Below are 25,090 nucleotides of genomic sequence, written 5' to 3'. Positions count from 1 at the left end.
GGCAAAGTAGGCAAGTGCTGTCATCTTTTTATAGTGGGCAATAAAGGCACCGCCTTCATACTGGGTGTTTGCTAGGCTGTACAGATATGTGTGCATTGCCTATTACCACATGAAATGCATAATATTTCCATTTTTTATAATGGACACTATTTAGAAAGACTTTGTATCACTCATAGATGTGTAATATGTGTAAACTTTTTTTTTTAAATTGAATAAATAGTTTTGTTCAAAGTTCAGCAATTTGTGTGTTCAGTGTATGTATATCGGAGTGGGGAATATATGTGTAAAGTACATTCTATTTTCTTCTGTGGGTATTCTGTGTGTGCGGGTGTGGAGTGTATGTGCATGTGTGCTTATATGTGTGTACATTGTACATGCCTGTGTTTATGTATGTGTGTATGTGACAGAAAGCAGTTTCTCATTCTGAAGTAATGATGGTATTTTCTGTCTGCGTTGATCACCAACAGTGCATCACTTCTCTGTTCGTGTGCTTAACTAAGCATCGTTGACCATATTGTTTCACCTAGAGTGTGATTTGTGCTGGTAATTCATTTCAAGAAAATAGCTGAATATAGACATATTAATCTCATCAGACAAGGATGAGGAAGTATACGTGACACACACAAATGAGTTTCCATTTTACTCTTAGTTTATGTGGAATACAAGAATATATATAGATATTGATGTTATTACCCAATGGAAATGTGCAAAATTCTGCAATTCAGCAAACATTTGGCTGCACATGAATTTTCAATAAACCATTATTACTACTATTACAACTATTACTAGTGAAATAAACATCTGTGTATTGCAAGTAGATGAAATAGCAAATGAAGTCATTTTCAAGTTCAGATTCAATACAAGTACAGCACATTCTCTTTCAGAACATCACCATTGTGGTTCAGTGGTTAAGATCACAGCCTCCCAATCTTGAGGTCGCTGGTTCAAGTCTCCTGGTAGCAGTGGTTGTGCCCGTAAGGAAGGCACTTCATCCTCACTGGATAATCTGTCGAAAGTGGCTTAAAGCTGTCGGTCTCATAGAGGCAAGCACATAAGCAGTTGGGTGCTTCCGTAGTGGGCACAAACATTGGATCCAAACACACAAACACATGCCGATCATCTTTACACCCAAACCATCTTATGTAATCAGTGGCTTGATGTATTTTGATGATTGTTGCTGCCAATTTTGTGAACACAGGCCTTTTCTTGTTTTTCTGAAAGACTTTACTAATGCACCTGCTTCAAGAGTGTTGCCACTTACTTCTTGCACAGAGAAATGGTCCATGAAGTGGCACGTTTTACAAACTAAGAAATATTTGGTCCAATGCAAATACATTATCAAAAGCATACATGCCATATATAAGCACAGATTAAATGCTTATGAAATTATATATATACAGTATATATATATATATATATATATATATATATATATATATATACACTCCTGTTATAACGAACACGGTTGTAACGAAATTCCGGTTATAACGACGTAAAAATTCAGGCTGCAAGATTATCGGCTGTATGTTTTTTGCTGTTTATTTGTTTGGTGATAACAAAATTTCGATATAACGATAGAAAACTGCCAGTCCCGAGGACTTCGTTATAAAGGGAGTCCATTGTAAATATACGACGTATGTACAATATGAAAACAACATATATATAGTTATCAAAACTAATTGATACAAGAAAGATTTGTATCGCAGCATTCTTTTGAAATGCCCCATATGAACCCATCTGTAATAATATCGGTGTACTGATTATAATGGACATCCATGGCTGTCAGTGTCATATCATTTCCAGCAATCTTCGTAGGACATTAATGCACCTTACATTCACCGCAGTGGTAATTGAAGCTGAAAGAAAAAGACCCATCACAAAGCTACGTAAATTAAACTACAATAATTCCGCGCTCCCCAATATGTCTTCGACTGATTTTGCTTACACCTTGTAGGTACAACATGAATGAGACATCATGTATGCTATGAAGGGGATTTCCCTTTTAAGCCGATATTTGACAAAAGCCAATACAGTGTACCTACACCATGCAATGACATCCATTCATCGTGTCGAGAATCCTAGGACAATCCTCCGTAAACCCAAATTGTCATTTGCACAACCGCGTCCTACGAATGAAGAAGAAACGGTGACAGCATCATTGTCCGTCTATATTTCAGCCTTCCACACTACGGGAAACTTCTCGCACGCGATGTGCTTGCCCGGGGTCAGGTCCTTCGTGTAAACGTCGGTGGTCTTCCACGGTCGTCTGGTTCCCGTGACGTCATCGCCCGCCCAGCGCGTAGACAGGACTCGTCTCGGCGTGACGCGCGACGCGTTGGCGGGCGCCATGTGAACGGTGCGCAGGTGGAACACGATGCAGTCCCCAGGCTGGTGCGAAAACATAATTAGGGGGACAGTTAGATTACTAGTATTGTATCAAATACATCAAAACTGTCCCAGTTTAGCCGAGAGACAAGAACAGACTAACAAGCAAAGGAAGACAAACAAAAGAAGACAGTCATGTACAAAATCCACTTTTTCGTCAAGGTAGGTCAGGGCTACGTTTCATGAAATGTTTCACATACTCGTAGCTTGTTATAACTATGATATTTACTCCAGCGGCTACGGGGAAACAAAAAGTTCAGAAGCGGTTGAAGCGATTACTGCTGTTGATGTCGGTATTTGTATTTTTTCTCAATTCCTCATAAAAATTAAATTTGATTAGCCTTAATAGCTAATTCTATTTTCTCCTTTCATTCATTAGAGGTCAAGGTCTATACCATCTGTACCCTTTTCGACTGATTAGTTTGATCGATTTCATTTCATTTCTCGTAACTCTCCCCTTGATTCCTTCCTCATTGATTCCCTGATCTACCCCCCCCCCCCTCATTCTAAGCAATCTTTTAATGATTGACATATCGGCATTTCGTAAGACATATACCTCAAAGCAGCATCCTTAAAAAACATAGGCCTTTATGTTCCACAAATTCATGTATGCAGGCATTCATTCGATCATTTAATTTTTGTCCACTCATCACATTCTTTATGTACAGTTGTTTTCATCTAATTTTCGATATTTCGTGTATTCATTCATCTATCTATTAATTCATTCATTCTTTGATTCATGTTTTCATTCATCGACCAACTCATTCTTTACTTTATTCATCCGTCATTAATCCGACTTAATACCTATACCACACATAACGTGTACATAGACGGATTAATTCACTTGCTCACTCGCTCCCTACATCTTCCTAAATACCTGCAGCTCCCAGCTGAGGAGTTCGTACTGGTCGATCTCCTTGTCGAGGTTCATCTTCGACAGACTCGTCCACTCGTGCGTGTCGCATGAGTTCTCGTTGTCGGCCTCGTAGTCCGAGTAAGTCTTGAAGCGTTGGGGGTAGAACCACTTGCCCCACCGGTGCGACCCCTTGATGTACGTCACACACGTCTCCTTGGCAACAGGGTCGATGGGCATCCAAATGGAACACACCTGTTAATTGGATTAGCGGATTTATGTTATTCCCTGCGCCGCAAATTTGCTCAATTTACTGAGCAGACAAGCAAAGTGAGCACTTATCTCATGTCTTGAATTTATCTCATACAGAAATACTTTGACTTAAAGTAGGATGCCAGGCTCACGTTCCGGTCAATGTTTATTTTATTTTAGTCTAGTTTATCTTTATGAAACATCGGGATGATTTTGTCTTGCTCAGTGTGTGAGAACGGCGAAGGTGGTGATAAAGGTCGCATGATACAATATTGTACTACATGTACTTTGATATCATATTGAAACTGAATCACGATATAAATTTATTGTAGGAAAAAAATGCTTGCAACTGCAAGACGAGTGGCATTGTGGGATTGAAAAAAAAAAATACATGCCATTCAGGGCAAATTACCGCATGTTGAAAAATAAAGGAAAAAATACCAAGCGGGATCGATTTTTACATCGCGATGAAGATTTCGATTTTCATTTGTGTGTGTTTGTGTGCCCACAATAATGAACAGTTTTCGCATTGGATAAATGAAAGAAATATATTATTCAGAGGGGTGAAGGTTCAGGTGTGAGTTTCTTCAGTTTGTCTCCCTCTACAAATTAAATTTGTAGATGACAGGTTCGAGTCCCACTGGTTCCTTAGTTGCGGTCTTAGCAAAATTTAATTTAAAACTCACACCTGAGTTTTCGCATTGTCTTGCAAACCTCGAGTCTCAAAAAAAACGTTGATTCGGGCGTGTGTGAACGGCACTGGTGGCTGCAGATGGAGCGTTTTTTTTCTTTTACACGCAATCAGTAGATTAATAGATATAGAAAAAATAAATATATTAATCCATTAATCTCACCATGTAGTACTATCGATCAATATGTTGCGATCATCTATTTACGATTCATCAATTTGTCCGCTTGTTTCGTTGTTTATTAATGCTTGTTTCATTGTGCATTAAATTGTCACTTATACTAATCAATCTATTTTCCAGTCATGCTATGGTGTCGTCAAACTTGAGTCGAGTAAAAAAAGACTGAAGATTAAAGGAAGGGGTTCATTATAATAGACACCAACCTGATCTCCGTTGATGGGGAAGTAGGGCTGGTCCTGATGCCAAGGTGTGATGCGGTCCGTTCCGGGCTCCTTGCTCACCACCAACTCGTGGTAGAACACCACATGCTGCGTAGTTATACCGTCAGTGACGAAATAAGATGGTAAATTTATAACGAATTCATTTATTCATCCCTTCGAACGTTCATAACACTCAACTATTAAGATAAGTATTCAATTCGATATCCCATTGTCCTGTATTCCTACTCGTGTTTATGTTTCAGATAAACGAAGTTAGATATGCCTATACTTGAGGATGGTGCCTTCGTTTTCATTAATATTTAATGCACCTCACACTCATTCAATCATTCATTCACGCCTAACATCTACTAATTCAAGGATTGCCGGGTCCCATATATAACAGTCAATTATCACTCATTTGTTTTATAACCTATCTTTCTAGAGTTTCTCGTTTGATTTCCATTCATTCATTCATTCATTCATTCATTCATTCATTCATTCATTTCATTTATTCATTCATTCATTCATTCATTCATTCATTCCATTCATTCATTCATTCATTCATTCATTCATTCATTCATTCACTCATTCACTCATTCATTCATTCACTCATTCATTCATCTATTCAGTCTATTCTTCAGCACGGTTGAAACATTCTGCATATGGGAGTCGTATGTTTAGTTTGTTCTCCGTAGCAACTGAAATTAATTACCAATAGGCCCTACATGGAGGGGAGGGGACACACCTTTGGGATTCCATGTGCTCACTCCTCGAGTTGCCACACCAAATGTTATTATACACGTCGTATTATCCAATAATTTGTGAATTATCATACGAATATACCACCTCGAATTCTGGCTCAAACTGAACATTTAAAAGGCCCAACTTTCCCTATCGTTTATTATGCCGGGATACTATCTGAAGCTATCTTAGCTGCCAAGTGAGCTCCATGATTATGATCATACCTTGCTCCCCATGAGTTTGCCGACGATTTCCGCTGCCGGCGATCTCCGCACGAAATCGTCGAACTCGGGAATACGCCACCAGTTGGCGAAGTCGGTGAAGTACTTGCCCGACCCGTGCTCGCTGTCAAGCACCTCGACGTTCTCCCCCGGTGCGGCCATGTTCTTCTCAATCCCCCGACGAACGACATCGAGCCACTCGCTCCCAAACGCCTGTCGAAGACAAATCGCCCCGTTCTCGCGAAACTCCGCTATCTGTTCCGCGCTCAGGTCAAATGTTGCAGACGACATTGCGATTCTTGTCTTCAGTTGTTATGGGGTTACACAGCAGAGTAGCAACTTTGACTATATTATTGTGGTATAAAATTATCGACATACACAATTAGAAATTAGCAAGTGCTCCCGCTGATAAAGTGCACTAATCATGGTCTATCTTATACACGTACGCGACTGTTTGTGTTTTGTTTTGTTTTTTTATTTGAGAGATAATACCAATATAAGCAGAGACAAGATAATAAACGGAAAGATGTTAACTCCGCAAATGCCATGGGTCGTCAGCAGCACACCAGGGATCACCAGTGTTTGGGCCATTTAACTGCTGTACACCTCCCCCTGGCTGGCCGGTGCTGCGCTGGGATCCCCTTGACAGCACCCCCATGGCATTTCAAAGAAAAACAAAACAAAACAATACAAAACAAAACAAAGCAAAACATCACAAAACAAGACCAAAAAAAAAAAGGAAAACGCTTGGCATCAATCACCTCTCCTCACTCCAGAAACACTCTCTCTACACCCCCCCCCTATTCCCACCACCCTCCCAAGCCTTCCCTACTATCCATGCAGATCCTGTCTCTGCTGCCCCACAAATTCTCCTGATCCACCTTTCCCCGTCCCTACCACCTATTCCCATCCCTCTGACCCACCTCCTTACCGATCGTCCAGCATATCCCCTGCACCCCACCTCCACAGTATGCACCTCCGCTCTCCACCCCCTTTTCTCACACTCCTCCCTCAACTCAGCATACCTATCCAACTTTCTTTCCCTTGCCTCATCCATCCTTGTCTCCATGGCACAGTCATCTCCACCATTGCTAACCTGTGCACAGACCTAGCCACCAGCACCATGTCCGGCCGAAGGGCAGTTACTACTGTTGCGTTTCCAACAAGAGTCAATGAATCAATCACACCAACATAAAATCATTTCATTTCCGGGGAGAACATTTATTGGCGTCTTGACTTCAGGAGGACCAAATCCAGACTCACTCCCAAACAGGAGTTTTAGCTTGGCATCATTCCCAGCCAAGTACTGTATACAAACAATTAACCAGTTGGCTCGTTCCATAGTCATAGAAGAGATTAGATGAGAAACTAATACAGGTACAATTGGGCAAGTAGGGTGGTAATTGGAGGGAGGCATGGCTACAACAATAGGACAAAGAGACATAAAGTTGAGACTATTACAAAGGGGTGACATCAAACGTCTAGCTATTAGGGGAGGACAAAGGATAGGTTCTTGCATGGTCAGTATAGTAGATGAGAAAAGGGCTACAATAACTGCTTTATTCTAGGCACCAACACTAAGCTTATACGTGTGTGTCTTGGTTCAATTAACACATAGGGGCTAACTGAGCCCTCCAGTTTATGACTTTAGGACAAAGGATATTCAATCTGTACTAGATATATGTGTGGGAGAATACTGATAAGAATTAGGACATTATGACCTTTACTATGACGTATAACCAGTATGCAGGACAAGTTACTGACCTTAACACTACCACCTCCTCTGGCACTGTACGGTTTCCCTCATCCACCCGCACCTCCCAATCATCCCCCGCTGCTAAGATCCCCCACCATCATCCCTCTGACCCTTCCTTCTCACACTGCATCTCACCCCCTCCTTCACAAACCGGATTCCCCTCACCCTAGGAGGCCCATTCTTCTTCCTTGCCTCCACTGCCACCCTCGCCACCTCCGCCATCTCCTTCAACACCTGGTTATGCCTCCATGTATAGGCCTGTAATAGACCTCCACATGCTGACAAAATGTGCTCTAGTGAGCCCTTCGCCTTGTTGCAAACCCTGCATCCACCATCCTCCACAATGCCCTGGCCCATAATTGCCAGTCACAGAATGTATAGAGATTTTTTAATGTTGATCTCCATAAATCTCAGTCTCAGTCTGTGTATTATGTTGAATGATACGCTCATGATGATGAGCATGAAAATATTGATATATTTTAGCTCATAACAAACACATCAATGCGTGGACTTCGATTCAGACAATACATTCATGATCGACATACATGGAACTCATTAACGACGATAGATTAACAGGAACATGAATGCTTGCAACATGTAGTACATAATTCATTTTTTTTTTTGAAAGTCGTGCTTATTTAGTCTCACCTTATGGCCCTGTATAGCCGGCAAGGGTTTAGACCTTTAGAGCTTATACCCATACATTATATGCACGCAAGTATACGTTAAGCCCGTATCATACATATCACCTACGATTTCTTGTGCTTAGGGCCTATAGTGATGACAACAGACAATTAAGCCATTGTCTATATTATGTAGCACCTGTTCATAAGCATATAGGTAGATACACGTACGTACCTATTAGTCCGCATTACAGCAAAGTTTTTTAACGAGAACGCCGTTCTATACAGTCAGTCCGCAGCGCGAGCGAAAACGCACGTATTTATTCAAGTCGTATGCACGGCTGAGCGGTGCTTGCATACGTAATGAGCAGATACATGGTCATGAATAAATCCGTGTAGAACGAGTATTTCTCGTCAGTTTTCGACACTTTTAGTATCGACTGAAAGAGAAAACATAAGCAAATATGCTCATGATCAAAATAAACAGAAAAGAAGAATATAGAATATCAAAATCTCTCTCGAAGTTCGGTATTGTATTCAAAAAAATTCCTTCACGTTTGACGCCAAAAAACTAACCTGAAATCTTTCATGCCCCTCTAAAATATGGTGAAGACTATGTCCGCTAAAGTATATAGTATCACAATAAGGGCACGTTTTCCCATCTTCATTTCAATACGGGTCAGGAACTAGCAAAATTCAGAGACATGTCTAGCGTCGAGTTTAAAAAGATTATCCTCGCATTCGCACCGGAATTCCGGGTCTGTGATTGGTCGAAATCTGTTGCAAGACGCGGCGTGTCGCATTGCGTAGTATCCACTGGCTGCTGACTCAGTGCTGTGAGTTTTAAATGTTAGGTTCCAGATTGTGATCGAATTTTCACTCTCTATACAAAACTTGAACTTTACACAGGAACCAATGATGTGTATGTGAGTGTGCACTTACAATGACCCTTAACAATGGACCTGGCTGCCACCTTTCCCGAGCTCTGCTGCAAGGCACATGAATGCTTAATCAATTATTCATGTAAATTGCCCCGAGCACTGCTAGTCTGAATTCTTGACACAGGGTGAAATGTATGCACATGAAAGAAGTAAGCACATGTTTCCATGTGCTTGCACACACCACATTTCAGAATGAACAAAGACTAGCTGCGATAGTGGAATTCCTCATGAAACATTCCAATCCTGGCCATTGTCCACGACCATTGTCTGGGTATCAACAACACATTCCACGCGTGTTCATTCACTACCCCACTTCCAGTAAGAAAACATAATTTGCCTTGTTTTCAACAGGAAAATTCACAACCTTAAAAATGGTGCCCCTCTTCGTTTTTTAATTGATCATACTCGCTCAAGTTTCACGATTGTGAAATCGAAGAAATTACGGAGATCTATTTTCAATACCAGTCAGGAACTAGCAAAACATCAAACTATGATCTAAAAGCTTCTTGAACATTGGCAAAATAATCGTTTACTTTGATGCTAAAATGGACTACTATATTGACATCAAAAATAGGGAAATTAGGTATCAAATTAATGAGCATAATCAGCTCTATAACTTAACTAACCATCCTGGGTCAAACAATGCACTGCGAAAGCTATGAAAGCTGTTGTTGCGACCTCTGCAAAAACTCTCGCAAAGTATCGCGAAATCTCGTCAGTCTCAAGGGCACAAACTGCGTAAACGTGATTCTGAATAAAATTGTCGTTCATGCCTCATTATCGCACACGCTGCGGACTGACTGTATATGTTGACCTAGCCACCGTTTTCCGCAGTTCTAATGCTTTCCAGAGTACTCGAGTGAACATCATAACGGCAAGTCATATAACCGTCTAAGTGCAGGAGTAAACGCGTTGACTTGTCTCCCTTTGTTGGTGTATGTATACGAACAAACGTTCAAATAGTGCACGATCTCCGACCCTTTTTTCCCACACGCCTGTTTTTAACACGCTAAACGGCGCATAGTGCATGCATGTATACATGTACAGTGTTTCGACGTACGCATTATAATGCCTTCAAGCAAAACACAACGACCTATTGTCATTGACTCTTCGTTGTTCTGAATCAGTGTGACGGACAGGGTAGATTCAGTGAACCCCCGCAGATAAGAGGGGGGGGGGGGGGGTATAGAGACCTATATAGCTCCATTTCACCTTTCCCTATGGTAAAGTACATGTGGTTCGAGGGTATGAATTTAATCCCATTAAGTATCTTATGGACATTCTCTTTCGAGGGCAAATAGTTAGTAGCGACTATTAAGTTTTTTCATCCACCTGTAGTCCCGCTTCTCACTTAGTCACATTTAGATTCGGTAATCGGGGTGGAGTTTGCATGCCAAGGAGTCGATTCTGTAACTGGCAATTATAGTCCAGGGCAATAAAGACCCGGTTGTCAGAGGGAAAGCCCTTGTTCAGAATGTTCGAGAATGATCTAGATGTATGGCTGCCCATATAATAGATCACCTTTATATGCCTTGATTATACCAGAAGGGTAGTTTCTGACAACCGAAGCCCACTGAGGACTCGAAGCAGCAAGAGGTGCCCGCGGGCTCATATTGTATCTATACATTTAAGACAGATAGGCCTATTGGTCGCTAATTCTTCAGAAATAGCGTTTCCTAGATTAATTCAAGACTGATAAACCTAGCTCCTTTGATCTAGGAGACCTCACTCCTAACTGAAAAGATATTTTCCAAGTTTTCAAATGAGATCTTGTAAAATCCAAAAGAAAAAAAACTATAGATACTCATGATGATCTTCTTTTTATCCAGATCGGCGCTCCTGCATTGTTATTCAACCTCAACGTTTATTATACCTTAAGATTAGTGAAAGTTTTAAAACCTAACTAATTTGGGGGGACATCTGTTTACAAGGAACCCCTTGAATGCCATTGGACATCATGAATATTGCCCTATGATACTTTTTAGTAAAGTGAAAAGTGTGCTTTTAATGAATACATGGACTAGATTGTCCCTTTTCATCATAAACCTTTGTTGTTTATCTCTTTTATTTAGTTTTTCCAAGTTCAAGTAATATCGAATGTTCTTTCCCATTATTTCCATACAATCTTCGCTTAGATCTAGTTATTGAAACTTCAGTTTTCTTTCATCTATACTATTTCCTATTCATATCTGCATTAATGTGTCAAATTGTTCTATAAGCGTTATATGTTTGATTTTGATCGTATTGAATGTATATATATGTTTTTTTTTTCTTTTTCCTTGTTTGTTAGTAACTGTAATTCTGGATTGTTTTATGTGTTGTGTTTTAAAGGGCCCCGATGAAAATCAGCCAGTGCTGACTTGGGCCACCCTTTTTAAAGATGAGAAATAAATAAATAAGAAATAAAAAAGTATAAGGATGGAGGCGGGGCATATATAACGTAGGCCCGTGTTATGTAAATTCTAACTGTCTTAACTCTTCAACCTTATTTTTAACACTCTTTATTGTTTTTGTCTTTTGACATGACGCAGAGCTCTCTATTGAACGTCCCTGTTGGAAGGAACACATACAGTGTCCCACAGTATGTTCACAATACTGTTCATATAATAGTCCGCTATGTAAAAGCGCTCGAATTAACAGTGTGAAGATAATCATTCACTATACACTATACTGTTTTCTTTCTTTTTTTTAACGTGACGCAGAGCTCTCTATTGAACATCCCTGCTGGAAAAAAACCCAGTGTATCACAGCGTGTTCGCAATGTTTTCACATAGACCGCTATCTGTAAGCGCTCGAATTTAACAGTGTAAAGATATTTCACACTGTGGTGTGGTTTTTCAGAGTGTTCACATAGTAATGTTCTGTACTCACACTGTGAATTGATGATTCACACTGTACTTCATATTGTGTTCCACACTGTATGGACACCGTGTTCTTATTCCAGCAGGAATTATGTTGTCCTCGACTTTACTTCGCATTTTCAGGAATCCCAGACCATGATGCGACGAATTAGATAAATCCAATACGTGTCTTTATAATACGGTGAAAAAAACAACAATACAATATATTCTTCATCAATCTAGTAAGAGTGACTTATTAAACTTCAAAGGGTGAGTGTGGGGTATTTATAGGGAGATTTTTTTTTATAGGCCTGTATGTTTCAGTTGGCCATTGTGCGACTTTATGCATACTTTTTGTGGTATACTTTTTATGATTTTATAACCTTACAATTCTGGAAATATCGTTTTACTCGAGGAATGTGATATATAAAAATAAAAAATAAAAGGGAAGGGGAGCGCGCCCGGTGCCCCCCCCCCCCCCATCCGCCTCTGCTTCAAGCATCACTCACATACATCAAGATACACCCACAGACTATCCGCACAATCTATTATCGTTTGTACGGCAATAATAATTGTCTGTCAATCTCGTATAAAATGTTTACACGCACATGCCGATAACAACTGCACTAACTTGTAATTTCACTCATAACCCATTTCATACTATATTCTCGGGTGGACTCTTCTTATTTAACGACAATATGATTCTTATTTCTTTTTTGTCTGTCTGTCTGTCTGTCCGTTGCAACATAGCTCAAAGTTACCAACGCATATGGATGAAATTTTGGTGATCTTTCACTCGGTCTACTCCCACGTCGTCCAAAAGCAACCTAATTTCAACCCATGTGGTCTAATTCCGTTTCGTCTACAAATTTGTCTAATGACCATTTAGTCCAATTGCCACTTAGGCTCATTACCAGTTGGTCTACTTTCAGATGGGCTATGCCCATTTCGTCTAAATACCCACAGTTTATGAGACAAAATGGGGAAAAGTCCAAGGAGAGAAAATTGCAAGTAGACTATCTGGTCATTAGACGAATTGATAATTAGCCAAACTGGGCTTCAGACCAAGTGAGAATTGGACCAAACGAGAATTAGACAAAATTGATAGTAGACTAAATGAGTTCAGCCGTAGTGGTGTGAGACGAACTGGAAAGTAGACCATCTGGTAGTAGACCAAGTGGCAATAAACCGAAATTTTCAGGGAAGGTTAAAAATGTATACAAAAAAAAAGTTGATCATTTTTTTTTGTTGTTGCAGTGATCCGGATCACCGTCTGAATTCAGTATTTTTAATTTTTCATTTGTTATTCTTTCTTCTTTTTTTTCACTTTTTAAGGATCCTCTATCTGTCGTTATTTGGTCGTGTTGTTTGGTGGGGTCCAGTTAGTTGGCGCGCTTGTTTTTGTGACCCTCAGTCCTAATGATCAAAATAATGTTGGCCAGAAAGTTTACGGCAGAGGCAGCGACGGCTGGTTGCCAGTGAGAGAGTACGTTTTGATGGTCGAGGAATCTGATAATGCAGAAGATGAAGGACTAATATATATATATATATATATATATATATATATATATATATATATATATCACCACATGTATCATAATTATTCATTTTGTTTCAATAAACAGGCCGTTTGGACCGGCATCATGATCGAGCAATATAAAGATTGCGATCTTCTGCGCTTTGCAACAAATAATCATATTTATTCTGTTATCCTCCATCGATTACGACATGTATTTTAACATGTTTGGTTTGTACTAGTATAATCATGTTGGGAATGATGTTCGATTATTGTTTATATAGTTTCATTCAAATCGTGTATCAAAATAATGTTCTTATGCTTATGTTTATGTCCTTTGATAACTGCGGAATTACGAAATCTAAATTATAGGTAGGCACACACTTGTTACAAACGCAGCTAATTAATGTGAAAAACATTGTCTGGCCATTTTTCAGTCAGACTTAGCTACTAGTTATCAGGAATTAATATTTGTTTGTTGCTTACATTCACAAAGATAACAGGATAATTTGGCTGCATTTATCCCCTGTCTGCTCAGGTACATCCTCTCACCGCCCCCGCCCCTTCCCTCATTTTCTCTCTTCCTTTTTCAATTTTCACCACTGCTTTCTATACCTCGGTTTTACGATTTTCTTTTCAAGCCTAATTCCCGCAACACTTGAAAGCAACAGTTCAGAAACGCCACAATGAGTATATAGGCACGTAGACACATTAAAACCACTGCCAGTTTTTTTTTTTTTGGTTACATATTTCACATTTCATCAAATAAATCATAAACATAAAAGATGCATGAGAGAATTGTCAAACACAGCACTTAACACAATAAAACATGTGAAATATGAGGAATCTACGTAAAATCATTGCTTGTAATATAGGCAGTAGATTCCCAGATGCTGATATGAGATTGATTGTTACTTGATATCTACAATTGAAAGGAATGACAATTTATGAACTGGGGAAATATAAACGTCGAAGAATGAAAAAATAGAAGAGAAGACAAAGAAAGCAATGTCACGGCACTAAACTTCTGGAGAGTTGCGTGATCATCCGAGCGAGGTACAAGTCAGACAATGTACAATGACAGAAATACAAAGTATGCACAAAGAAGGTCCAGGAGATGGAAGATATCGCGAGCGAGGCACATGATAGATACAATGACAGAAATACGAAGTATGAACCGAGAATGTCGAGGCCAGTAGGCCTATATCATGGTTGACCCGAGGTCGACAGAGAGTCAACAGCATAATCGCCGAGTCAATATTTTTATCATGGCTTGCACTTTTCAACTTTGAGTCTGTAACTTGAGGGCAGAGATCGCTTTCCGGGTGTCATGTGTCACTGCTTTGGAAAAACGGGGTTCATATATTGCTTTGTGTTTTTCTGAATCCATGACTGTTAACGCCATACGTTCGCTGCGTTGTCTATGATTACACCGTCTGACTCAAGACTGTGAAAATTTCCGTACTGAATAATATGGCGCTCCTGAATCTTCAAACGAAGTTGTCGCTGTTGTCGACCGTCTGTCTGGTCATGGCGCTGCATCTCGCCCAAGCAGCAGGGATGGCGGAGTCTGGAATTGCTTGCGTTAGCTTGGGTGAGCTTTTATAGTAATACATCACGTATTCCCTGCTGTCTGTCTGAATGTCCAGTCATGCAAATCTCAAGGGCGTCACTTAATCAACAATTCTGCTTCTATTTTCTTTTGTAGAGTCATGTTCCAGTTATATTACTTTTGTTTCAGCCATGGACTCGAATAACCAATGCGTCCATCCTATAATGATTACGACAATTATGTTACGACAGCAGAGGACTTTGATTTTCTCTTAGAAAGTCAGAATATTCACGTTTACTCTGCAGACAAAACAAACAAACAAACATTTAACTATATACAATCAGGAGAATTCTCATCATTTGATGTTACATCATATTACGGTAATAGCAGTGTTTGCACCAACGATGTTCAGAGTATTTTCGATACTCCTCCATGTCCACGGTCTTTTTCAACGACCACTAGAGAATGCAATGACTGTAACATACAATATCTCTTCTATCGTTCACTGTTTTGCTATTACAATGTATTCTCTCTCTCTGTGTCTTTCCAGGGCTCCTTGCTATTGTAGCTCTCTGTCTCTCCCTGCTATTTTTTAGTCTCCTCGCTCTTGACCCTGCGCCCAATGACGGGGTAAAGTCCACTCTGCGTCACTTCCTATCGGCCACTGCGGCGTTCTTGAGAGGGAAGACCGCCCTCTATCGTCTGCAGAAGCACTGGAAGAATCCTCGCCGAGCCCAGGATCGCATCCTCAGACACATTCTCCTTGAGAATGGCGACACGGAGTACGGCAGACGATACCGACTTCGAGACATCAAGGACAGAGATGAGTTCGGGGCTCGCCATCCACTCACAACATACGAGCACTACCGTCCTTTCGTTGAAAGGGAGATTAATGGCGAAAGAAACATTATGACCCGGAAATTCCAATCCAGTTATGCCAGGACTTCCGGTACGACTGGTCACTCCAAGCTGATCCCTAGGACGAATAGACTAGGGAGACTCGGGAGCTATCTGGATATTCTTTACGCCATCGTTTACCTGACAAATCCTGATATGGGTATAATTCAGAAGCAACTATATCACTATGTAGCCCCTGTAGTCTCTCGAGGTAAAAATGGCGCGTCTATCGAAAGTGCCCTGACATTAAGAGATATCAGAAGGTTGTATCACACCACACCTCCGGCAGGTTTTCGCATCCACTCCTACGAGGTAGCGAATTACATCCATCTCCTGTTTGCTCTGCGGGACAGGAATCTCGATTCCATCTGCGTCTTGTTTCTGAGCACGCTCGAGAGCATGATGAAACAACTCTCAAAGTGGTGGGAAAACATCGTCCACGACATCGAGTTCGGAACCATTCATGAGGAACTCGATCTCCCGGACGACATACGGTCGGCACTGACAGCTGAACTTCGTGGAGGCGACCGACAGAGGGCGCTAGAATTACGGCAAAATTTTGTGGTCGGACTGGACAACATCTTGCCAAGGGTGTGGCCGAAGTTCAGAGTCATCCTATCTTCGGACAACACTGGAATCTGGCCCAAAATAAGAGAGAAATACTCGAGAGGTACTGTGTCATCCATTATACAAAAACCTATACGGACAGATATATTACAGAGCACTCCCGTTATAACGAACACGGTTATCAATATCATGGTTATTGAACGAAATTCCGGTTACGACGAAGTAAAAATTCAGGCCGCAACACAATCGGCTCTATGTTTTTTTTTTTTTTATTATTGTTTATTTATTTTGTTTGGTTATAACGAAATTTCGATATAACGACAGAAAATTGCCGGTCCCGAGGAATTCGTTATAACGGGAGTCCACTGTTGGTAACACTCATTGCGTATAGGCCTACCCTTATTTTACTTTATGCTGCTTCCCTGAGACACATTTGCATACAATAGGCAAACTATTAATCACTCAGTTTTTATATCTCAAAAGACGGCCCCAGGCATAATTTTGTCTGCCCGTCTGTCCGACCGGCCCGTCCAAATGTTTTTATAGTTTTCACGACTTAAGAAAATTTGTTCAGTGAATTTGTTGTCTGGCCCAGTTATAAGTGTGCTTATGCGCTTCAAATTTTTAAAGGTCAAAGATCCGTTAATCCTTAAAGGTTATGACTAACCTTAAGCCCCAAACGGCAATTTCATCTAGTAAATCAGCTATTCATGGCATGTGGCGATGATTGGAAGAATGTGTAAAAATAGATACACAATTCTTTACACAGTGCGATAGAGATAAAAAGTTCAAGGTAAAAAACAAAACAAAACAAAACAAAAACAATACCGGTCTTTTCTCAATGTAACTTCAGCCAAGAATGCAAAAATGATGTAAATATTTTGTATTCCACCGAGAGCTAAGAAATTGAGGGAGTACGACAGTATCATTTTTGACGGGAAGCAGAATTTGATTTTAGTGTGGAATAAAACATTGGTCCGCCTCGCATGCATTCGGCTGGGGTGATACTGCGACGCTGGCTTCTGAATAATATTCGAGTAAACAACGGTTTTAATTCTCAGAGAACTCTGGCCTCAGAATTCGAAATGCTACCTCGGGGTAGTATATAAGCTACCCTCCCCTACCCTACTCCCATAGCATTTCAAACCATTCGTTCGAAACGCTGATGGCCGACAGACTGCTCTTCCACGGGGCCCTGCAATCATTGCCAAGCCCGCATTGTAGGGTCTTCCACGAAACCAATACCCACGAGTCATACAGCCCACGAGTTCGACATTGAAAAAAAATGTCCATGACTTATCCACAGTTCACGAGTCATACAGCCCTTGAATTCGACATTACAAAATGGGTTTGATGCGTCGATCTCATGGCCCTTGTTTGCTTAGTGTCGAACTCATGGGCTGTATGACGCGTGGGCTGTTAGATTCTTGGGTGTCAAACTCGTGACGTGAACCCATTGTAATAGCAGGTATGTCCTGAATTACACCTGAGTCAAAAAAGGGGAAAAAGAGAAAATGGGATGGTAGCAATGGGCAAAATCTAAAAGGAATTTGTCAAAAATCTCTCGGATGTGTTCCATAATACAGTGTACATCTATCCGGGGATGTATCCACTGGGCGGCATAGCTTGTTTAAGAGCCCATATAGCATTATTATCCATATACAGTGTTCCCTGGATTTATCCCCTCTACCTACCACCTACCAGGTATCACCTTGGTTTCCAGTGGTTACGGATGTTCAGAGGGGTTTATCATGGGGATCCCCATTTGGGATTGGGACGAGCGACCAGAGATGCTCTTCCATCCTACTTCAAACTTTTTCGAGTTCATCAGGCTGCAGAAAACGTAAGTTTGTGCCACCTGTTGCTCGGCTCAAAGCAGGTGAAAAAAAAATATAGCAGATAGTAAGAAACGCTTGTCTAACGGTCTTAGTTAAAGTAGAGAAAGTGTGGATGCGGGCTGCAGTATAGTTTCGCTGTCTATGTTTCACTTCCGAGAGATGTTGTCGGAATAAGTCAGTTCGGAGTTCACTTTGCGCATGATCCGAATAAAGTTCATTCGTACCATTGAGTAAATACTATGTCAATGGAGGTGGACCGGAGGGGGAGGATGTTGGAGCTTTTGCATTTTTAGAACAGAAATTCAACGACCTGTTGTCAACTTTGATGGAATGTTTAGAAAGTGATAAATAAAGAGACATACATTTCCACCATATTTACCTTTAAACTGATTCAGAGCTACAAAAGCCGTAAAAAAGGCAAACAAAAGAGAAAATAGGAATCTTGAAGGGGAATGAATGATAAACGTACAGGCTGATGCATAAAAAATGATAATCGAAAACCTAGTATAGTTTACATCAAGCTTCTTGTCTCGTGAATAACGACTACCTACATTGAGTGTATATAGTTTGCTTGTTGTTGGTTTTTTTTTTTTCTGCTTAAATCAGTCATGAGAGTCAGCCTGAAACGCTGTTCCTCGACGAGCTCGAGATTGGCCAGGAGTACGAGGTTGTGATCACCCAGGATTGCGGGCTTTATCGGTACAGATTGGGAGACATCATTCGAGTCACTGGTTTCCATGACAACTGTCCTTCATTTCAGTTCTTGTACCGGTCAGTGAGAACAGTTGCGTTCCCTTTGTAACTAGTGAGCTTTAGATCTGCGACGCGAACGCTAAAACTAGACGACGCAGCCTCCCGCGTAAGACAACGGAAACAGCTGTCTCGCGCGTGTATAGAACATCATTTAAAAAATCCAAATCAGCGTCGTCGTAGCGTTCGCGTCGCAAGGCAGAAATTTGTCACATTAGTGTATACCAGATTAGTGATCTTCAGTTGTTTTGCGTTGTGAACAAATAGCGCTATACCTCCCTATTATAATGCTATTTACATGCATACTTTCTTGATTTCTTTAAAACTCTTGATGATATGTTAAGCGCAAGCTTACTCTAGCATATAAAATTATAGCTGCGATAGTTTATGATTATAATCTAAGCTGTTTTTTAGGCTTAATTCGATGTTGTTGATACTAATTAGAGCTTCCTTGGGATCTTAACCATCATGTCCTAATTCAAGTGACATATTCCGGCAATGTGTAATCGTAGTAATATTGTCAATATGAATAAGAGAGTTGCATGGTTGGAGTGTCCAGTCATGTTATGATGAGTGTCTAAATGATCTCAATTAACGATGACATCATTGTCTATTCAGTGGAGGTAAATAGATTTACTCGGAGCTATAAAGGTAATCACCATGTGCATATTTTACTTTCACTTTGTGCCATTTTCAGTCTGGGCCTGATGCTGAATTTGCGATACGAGAAGATCGACCAAGGCGTCGCACTCCAGTCAGTTCAGGCCGCCGTGGATCGCTGGCCGGGCCGGGTCAAACTGACTGAGTTCGCCGCTGCCGAAAGTACCTTGCTCTCAGAAACGTGTGCTGGTGAGAATACGCACACTACACGGAGTTACACCGACACTAATATAACGATTCCAACGATGCCCTAATGAGTAGAACCAAGAGTGATAATTGTAGAATGCTAAAACAAAGCATAGCTTTCAAAGTTGGAGTTTAAAAAAACTACAAATTAGTGACAGCCGCATCTTAAGCGTTCGTCAAGATGGGTAAACTGTGATTGATGACATCATCCTGTACTGGGTGCCATCTATGGACTGCGTGGAAGGAGAGCGTGTGCTACCTTCTCTAATAATTCTTTGCTTCTATACGTTGGTACCGCTCAGCCTTTCGCCGGGGCGTTGCCAAACATTAAGTCTTACAAGGTCCGTTTCTACTCCGCGTCCATGAACTCTCTCCTAGGCACACCATTCCTGTTATCAATATGGGTAGTTCCCCTTTCACTCCTCCCTCTCTCCCTCTTTCATTGACTCCATTCCCACCCCCTGCCCCCTCCCTGCTCCCTTTCCCTTTCTGATCTCATCCCTTCCCTTCTCTCCCCTTCCCTCCCTTCTCTCCCCTTCCCTCCCCTTTCGAGATCCCCTTCCCATTCCCTTTCTCCCCTCCTCTGTCCCCTGCTCCTTTCCCTTCGATCCTCTTCCCCCAGTCTCCCATTCACTTTCTACTCCTCTATCCCTTTCCCTCAAATGTACCCCTCCACTCTTCCTTTACCCTCTTCCGTCTCTTTTCTCCTCTCCCCTTCCTTTCCCTTCTCCCTCCTCTCTCTACCATCTCCTCCTCCCCCTTGTGTCACTAGGTTGTTATCTGCTCATAACTTTGTATCGGATGTATTCCTTCTTTCGTCAGGAGTTTCTGGAAATGCTTGACATTATTTAGTTTTGAACTTTTTGTTTGTTTGTTTGTTTTTTTTTTTTTTCTCTCTGATCCAGCCTATGAGAGGGACGAAATTATGCCATACTACTTGCTCTTCGTGGAGTTAGAGTTCCCATCTGGAAATGAGTCGTGTGAAGAGATCACACAAGAACACAAGGCAATGGTAAATATCCACCTACCGTCTTTCTATCATCGACTTTTGTTCTCCTTTTCATGTTTAATCAATGTCAAAGTTCAGTTATTTACACACCATGACCAAGCTTAACACAAGTGTGGATCCCCCCCCCCCCCCCGACAAATTTACGAACGGTATTCGAACATCATCGCTGCACTACTTTCAAATAGTTTCTCCTCTGAAACCGTAAAGCTAATAATGATTCTCATGGAATTCCCGCCCTTGGCAAAATGAAATGCAAACGTGGACCACATTATATTAATGAAAGAGAGCGATTACACAGTTCAAGTCAAGGAGCAACTAGGCAGGAAACATTGGATACTCACTTTTATTCAATTGCTGGACGGGCATTTTGCACGACACGAATACAATTTTGAGTAAACGCTTCTTACTATTAATCACATCTTATTCTTCATTCAATTTCATTTTCGTCAACAAAATGGGAGTGTTTCCTTCTGAACTCTCCAATGTTGATATCTTGAAAATTCTGCTTGGAAATTTTGATACTATAAAGTTCTATCTATACGGAGCTTCACATAATTCTCTTTCAGAAATAGCCTGACATAGAGAAATGCTGATCCGCCACTATCCCTGCCTCCTAGGTCCGTGGGGAGGATCGACGGCTCTTAAGCAAATAATACCAATTTTATTTGTTCATTCATCAGTCCGGTTAATTAATAATCAATCAATCAATCAATCAATCAATCAAGCAATCACCCACCCATTCGATTAGATCATTCATTCGATTATATCATTAATCAATCGATTGACAAAATGACAAACAGTTAAATGCTTAGCGAACTTACAGTTCGTCAATGAATACATGTAGCCTATTCACTATGTTAACTTTGTTCTTCTTTCATCTTCAGTTAATCGATTTGCTGTTTCATAATCCATTTGATTATTTTACTGTCAGCTCGATCAGGAACTGCGTGACCGCAATAGCGACTACGAACGGCTGCGCTGGGAAGGTGCCATTGCGCCCCCTCGAGTTCACATCGTGAAACCGGAGCGTTCGAGGCACTGAAGGCCCACATTCTGGCCAACACCAGTACCACTGCTAACCAGTACAAAGTACCGCGCAAACTGCGGTCGGAAAGTCTGGTCGAGTTTTTACTTCAACAAGTCGTGTGATTGTATGGACCAAACGATGGCTCAGATAAATACATCTCTTGTGCTGCTGACTAGTATAGAGGATAAAAGTCCAGTGAAGCCTGGTGAAATAAATGTATACAGACAATACAAGTCAGTATATGGGTACAGGTGAATTATAATATGCTGAGCAAAAGTAACCAAAATTACCTGGAAAATATAGTGTGTTTTTTTTCTCCAAAGAGAATAACAGGTTATTATGCTCAGCAACAATGCTCTCGATGTAGTATGCCATGGACCTGTGTCAGACTTAAGGCCTATAAACCTTATCAATGAAAAGTTAAACAGTCTTTACATTGGAGACATGCTTATTTTTATTTTTCTAGTCTAAAAATGTATACAGATGTTTGTCTTTGTAGATACATTCATTCAATGTCATGTCATGATATTAGGCACGGACCAGCTGAAGAACAGGCATTGGCTGAAGCAGGTTCCGTTCAAAAATAAAATAAACCAAACTGAACTGAATTGAACATATTAGTTATGATGACCATGTCAATGAAGAACGTAATAAGGTATTATCCACTACAAGTGTAATGACTTTTGTGCAGCACTTTCCTTTTAGTCTGAAGGTGAACTACACTGACAGATACTTAAGATTGTAAATTGAAAGTTTGAACTGTAAAGCAAAATTACTTTGTGTTGAGTTAGCTCTTAACTACTACATGAAGCTTTTTTCGCATTGAGATTTGGTGTTATTCCTACTTAGATTCGAGTAGAGTTACCAGTCAAACACATTCTTGCTATAAGCCTATATACTTACAGTATACAGTGTATTTTGGACAGTTTGTATTGCTTTTTGTCTCTATGCTACTGGGTATGTGTATATGTACTTCACATGTGTAATGAGAACGTGTGTGTATGTGTGATGGTCTTTATTCATTGTATAAGCACATTACATTAAGTGGTTATGCATATAATACATACATATATGTATCTATACTTTTTTTTTTTTTTTGCAGGGGGGGGGGGGACATATGGTATATGCCTAGTAGAGGAATTACAGATTTTGGCAGCCATTTTGAATATCTCAAAACATTTAAGGATAACAGGGCTGCATCATCTTGATTTGGATTAAGTTCCCTCAAAGTAGGGTTAAAAATCAAATGTTTTCAATCTTCACCATTTATAAGAAATATTATGGAAATTTAATTCTTTAGCAGCCATTTTGGTGGCCATCTTGGAAGATCTCAAACCCTTTAAAGATGCAGGAGTTACATTATCCAGATTCGATATCAGCACTGGGCGGACGGTAAACAAGGTTCAGCCTCTGGCATCCAGACGAGGAGTGTATTTCGGCTTTACCTTAATTTGGATCCATTCAGACGAGACCACTCCTAGGCGATGGGGGATAACAGATCTGTGATAATCAAATAATTAGTTTGGAGAAGCATGTTCTAGACAGACACCATCCCTCGGTGGGGAGGGTTTGTTGTTGGTGATTTTGAATAGTGGAAATATCATTTTAAACATCAGTTGATTTGAGAAATCAAACTATGTTTAAAAAGAACTGGTATGCTGGGATAATTGACAGAAGCATTAGATATTTGCTGATGACATGTGGATTACTATGAAGAATGGAAGATTTATAATGTTCATCTCTTTTTTGACAGTTGGATATAGATTATATTGACACAAAAAGGAGATAAAAAAAGACAAAGCAGCCCATTCATCTCTTACTGTCACAAACACTGGAAAGAAGACACTCACTGAGACAAAGTATAATACAAGATGAGCAAATTCTGTCGGGTTTATTTCAGCTCTACAGTAGGAAGATACAGTTTCTAAGCTGAAGAGAGAGAGAGAGAGAGGGACACACAAACACACATACACACACATACACACAAAAACACACACACACATATACACAAAAGAAATAAATCAACTGAAACAATCACAAGAGCCAAAACTGGCACAATTCTGATCAACCCTGTCTGAGATTTTTTTTTTTTTTTTAATCCTATGTTAGTAGAGCCTGAAGGTAGTCAAACACAATGTTCCCTGCTAGACTTTTCATTTCTGCATCCTCAATGAAATGACCACAGAGCGTGACACACTTGCACCATAGAGGTCATACATTAGCTTTGTTCACCCCTGCACATTTTACACCATTGGCAGCTTACAGGGTGAGGTAAACTCATGTTTGAAAGGTCTGTAGAGGAAAAAAACAAGACGACAACTGCACTGAGGCAACAATATTCCCTATCACTGCCCATCAAATTTTCCGCAAAGTGTTGTCCAAGGGTGACATTTGGACAAAGAATTAGAGACCAGCAGGGATACAAAACCATCATCAAAGAAGAAAGGACTAAAGCTGAATTTCCATCTCATTAACATCAAGAGAATGAGAAACATGCTATGTGGATCCAACGTCTCTTTCGAATTCTTTCAAACAAACTCAAGAGCATGGGACAGACAGAGGCCTTCACAGTATTATTGGCTTGTATTTGCACAAAGCTAACGCTTGCTGCCACTATCATTGATTTCGGTTTTACAAAACAAAAGTACATGAAATCAAAACATTTGACTTAACAACTCTTGTTTCCTACCGAAGTATGTTTTGTTCTCATTTATTTTTCTTCAGATGATACTGATTCGACAATTGGCAGTGGTCAGTGACCTGAAAAGATGAAACTTCGTCCAGTAATTGTTCCAACGACCACGAGGAGAAACAAAATTGTATTTACTTCTGCCTCAACAGAACTACAATCCAAATATCTATAACCTGGAAACGTTGCTCCCTACTATTTTCAAACAAATAGTATTCATGGAACACAGGACATTACCCAGGGAATTATACATTGTTGTTTTTTATGACTTACTACTTGTTAAACTCATTGAGGATGAACTGATTTCGCTACAACATGCATTTCCCATCGACACCTGCCCGAGGATAACATGTACTTGGTACACTATAGTCTTCAACAGGTTAACATTGAATACTACCTGTCCTTTATGGTTTTTTATGTGACAGTCCCGGCTCATTTATGTACATCTGATTGGGTACTCTCATCTCTCACTACATCAATGTGCATTTACATCTTTGTGAATACATGCTGATCACAGAGTCCACACCTTTTTCTTTCACTTTCCCTGTCAAAAAACAACAAATCTCTCATGAAATATACAACAGAGCATGCAGACTAGTCAAAATTTACTTCCTTTGGTATCTATGAGTCCAGTCGACTACGGTTACAGATTTATTCATATCCATCTCCTATTCAACTATGAACAATGCATATTCAATTGTAGAATGCCCCACCTGGA

At 40.4% G+C, this 25,090-nt stretch overlaps 2 protein-coding genes across 2 annotated transcripts; one reads left to right on the top strand and one right to left on the bottom strand.

Moving 5' to 3' along the window:
- Positions 1-1,728: 1,728 nt before the first annotated feature.
- Positions 1,729-5,830, bottom strand: LOC139713957 (probable phytanoyl-CoA dioxygenase). The gene is made up of 4 exons (XM_071625681.1): positions 5,525-5,830; positions 4,563-4,667; positions 3,263-3,493; positions 1,729-2,388 (listed from the first exon to the last, which is right to left on the bottom strand). The coding sequence occupies exons 1-4, from the start codon at positions 5,810-5,812 to the stop codon at positions 2,167-2,169; spliced, it is 846 nt and encodes a 281-aa protein (XP_071481782.1). The 5' UTR covers positions 5,813-5,830; the 3' UTR covers positions 1,729-2,166.
- An 8,840-nt stretch (positions 5,831-14,670) lies between these two features.
- Positions 14,671-21,805, top strand: LOC139713959 (uncharacterized). Its single transcript, XM_071625684.1, is given in 8 exon segments — positions 14,671-14,791; positions 15,300-16,316; positions 17,918-18,056; positions 18,658-18,822; positions 19,499-19,650; positions 20,553-20,659; positions 21,588-21,678; positions 21,681-21,805. Coding segments are annotated over 8 exon segments (1,917 nt in total).
- Positions 21,806-25,090: the final 3,285 nt, after the last annotated feature.

Source organism: Diadema antillarum, unplaced genomic scaffold (assembly GCF_040938485.1).
Source record: "Diadema antillarum isolate AM-2024a unplaced genomic scaffold, OU_Dant_1.0 seq00002110_RagTag, whole genome shotgun sequence".
In the NCBI taxonomy this organism is placed as follows: domain Eukaryota; kingdom Metazoa; phylum Echinodermata; class Echinoidea; order Diadematoida; family Diadematidae; genus Diadema; species Diadema antillarum.
This window is presented reverse-complemented; position numbering and strand designations above follow the sequence as displayed.

Bases quoted from the DNA above. Each gene is read 5' to 3' on its own strand.
- LOC139713957 (XM_071625681.1), bottom strand. From the start codon at position 5,812: ATGTCGTCTGCAACATTTGACCTGAGCGCGGAACAGATAGCGGAGTTT. The intron at 3,494-4,562 runs GTTGGTGTCTAT...TCCAATTAACAG, and splicing joins TCCCCATCAACGGAGATCAG to GTGTGTTCCATTTGGATGCC. The intron at 2,389-3,262 runs GTATTTAGGAAG...TTTTCGCACCAG, and splicing joins TCCTCAGCTGGGAGCTGCAG to CCTGGGGACTGCATCGTGTT.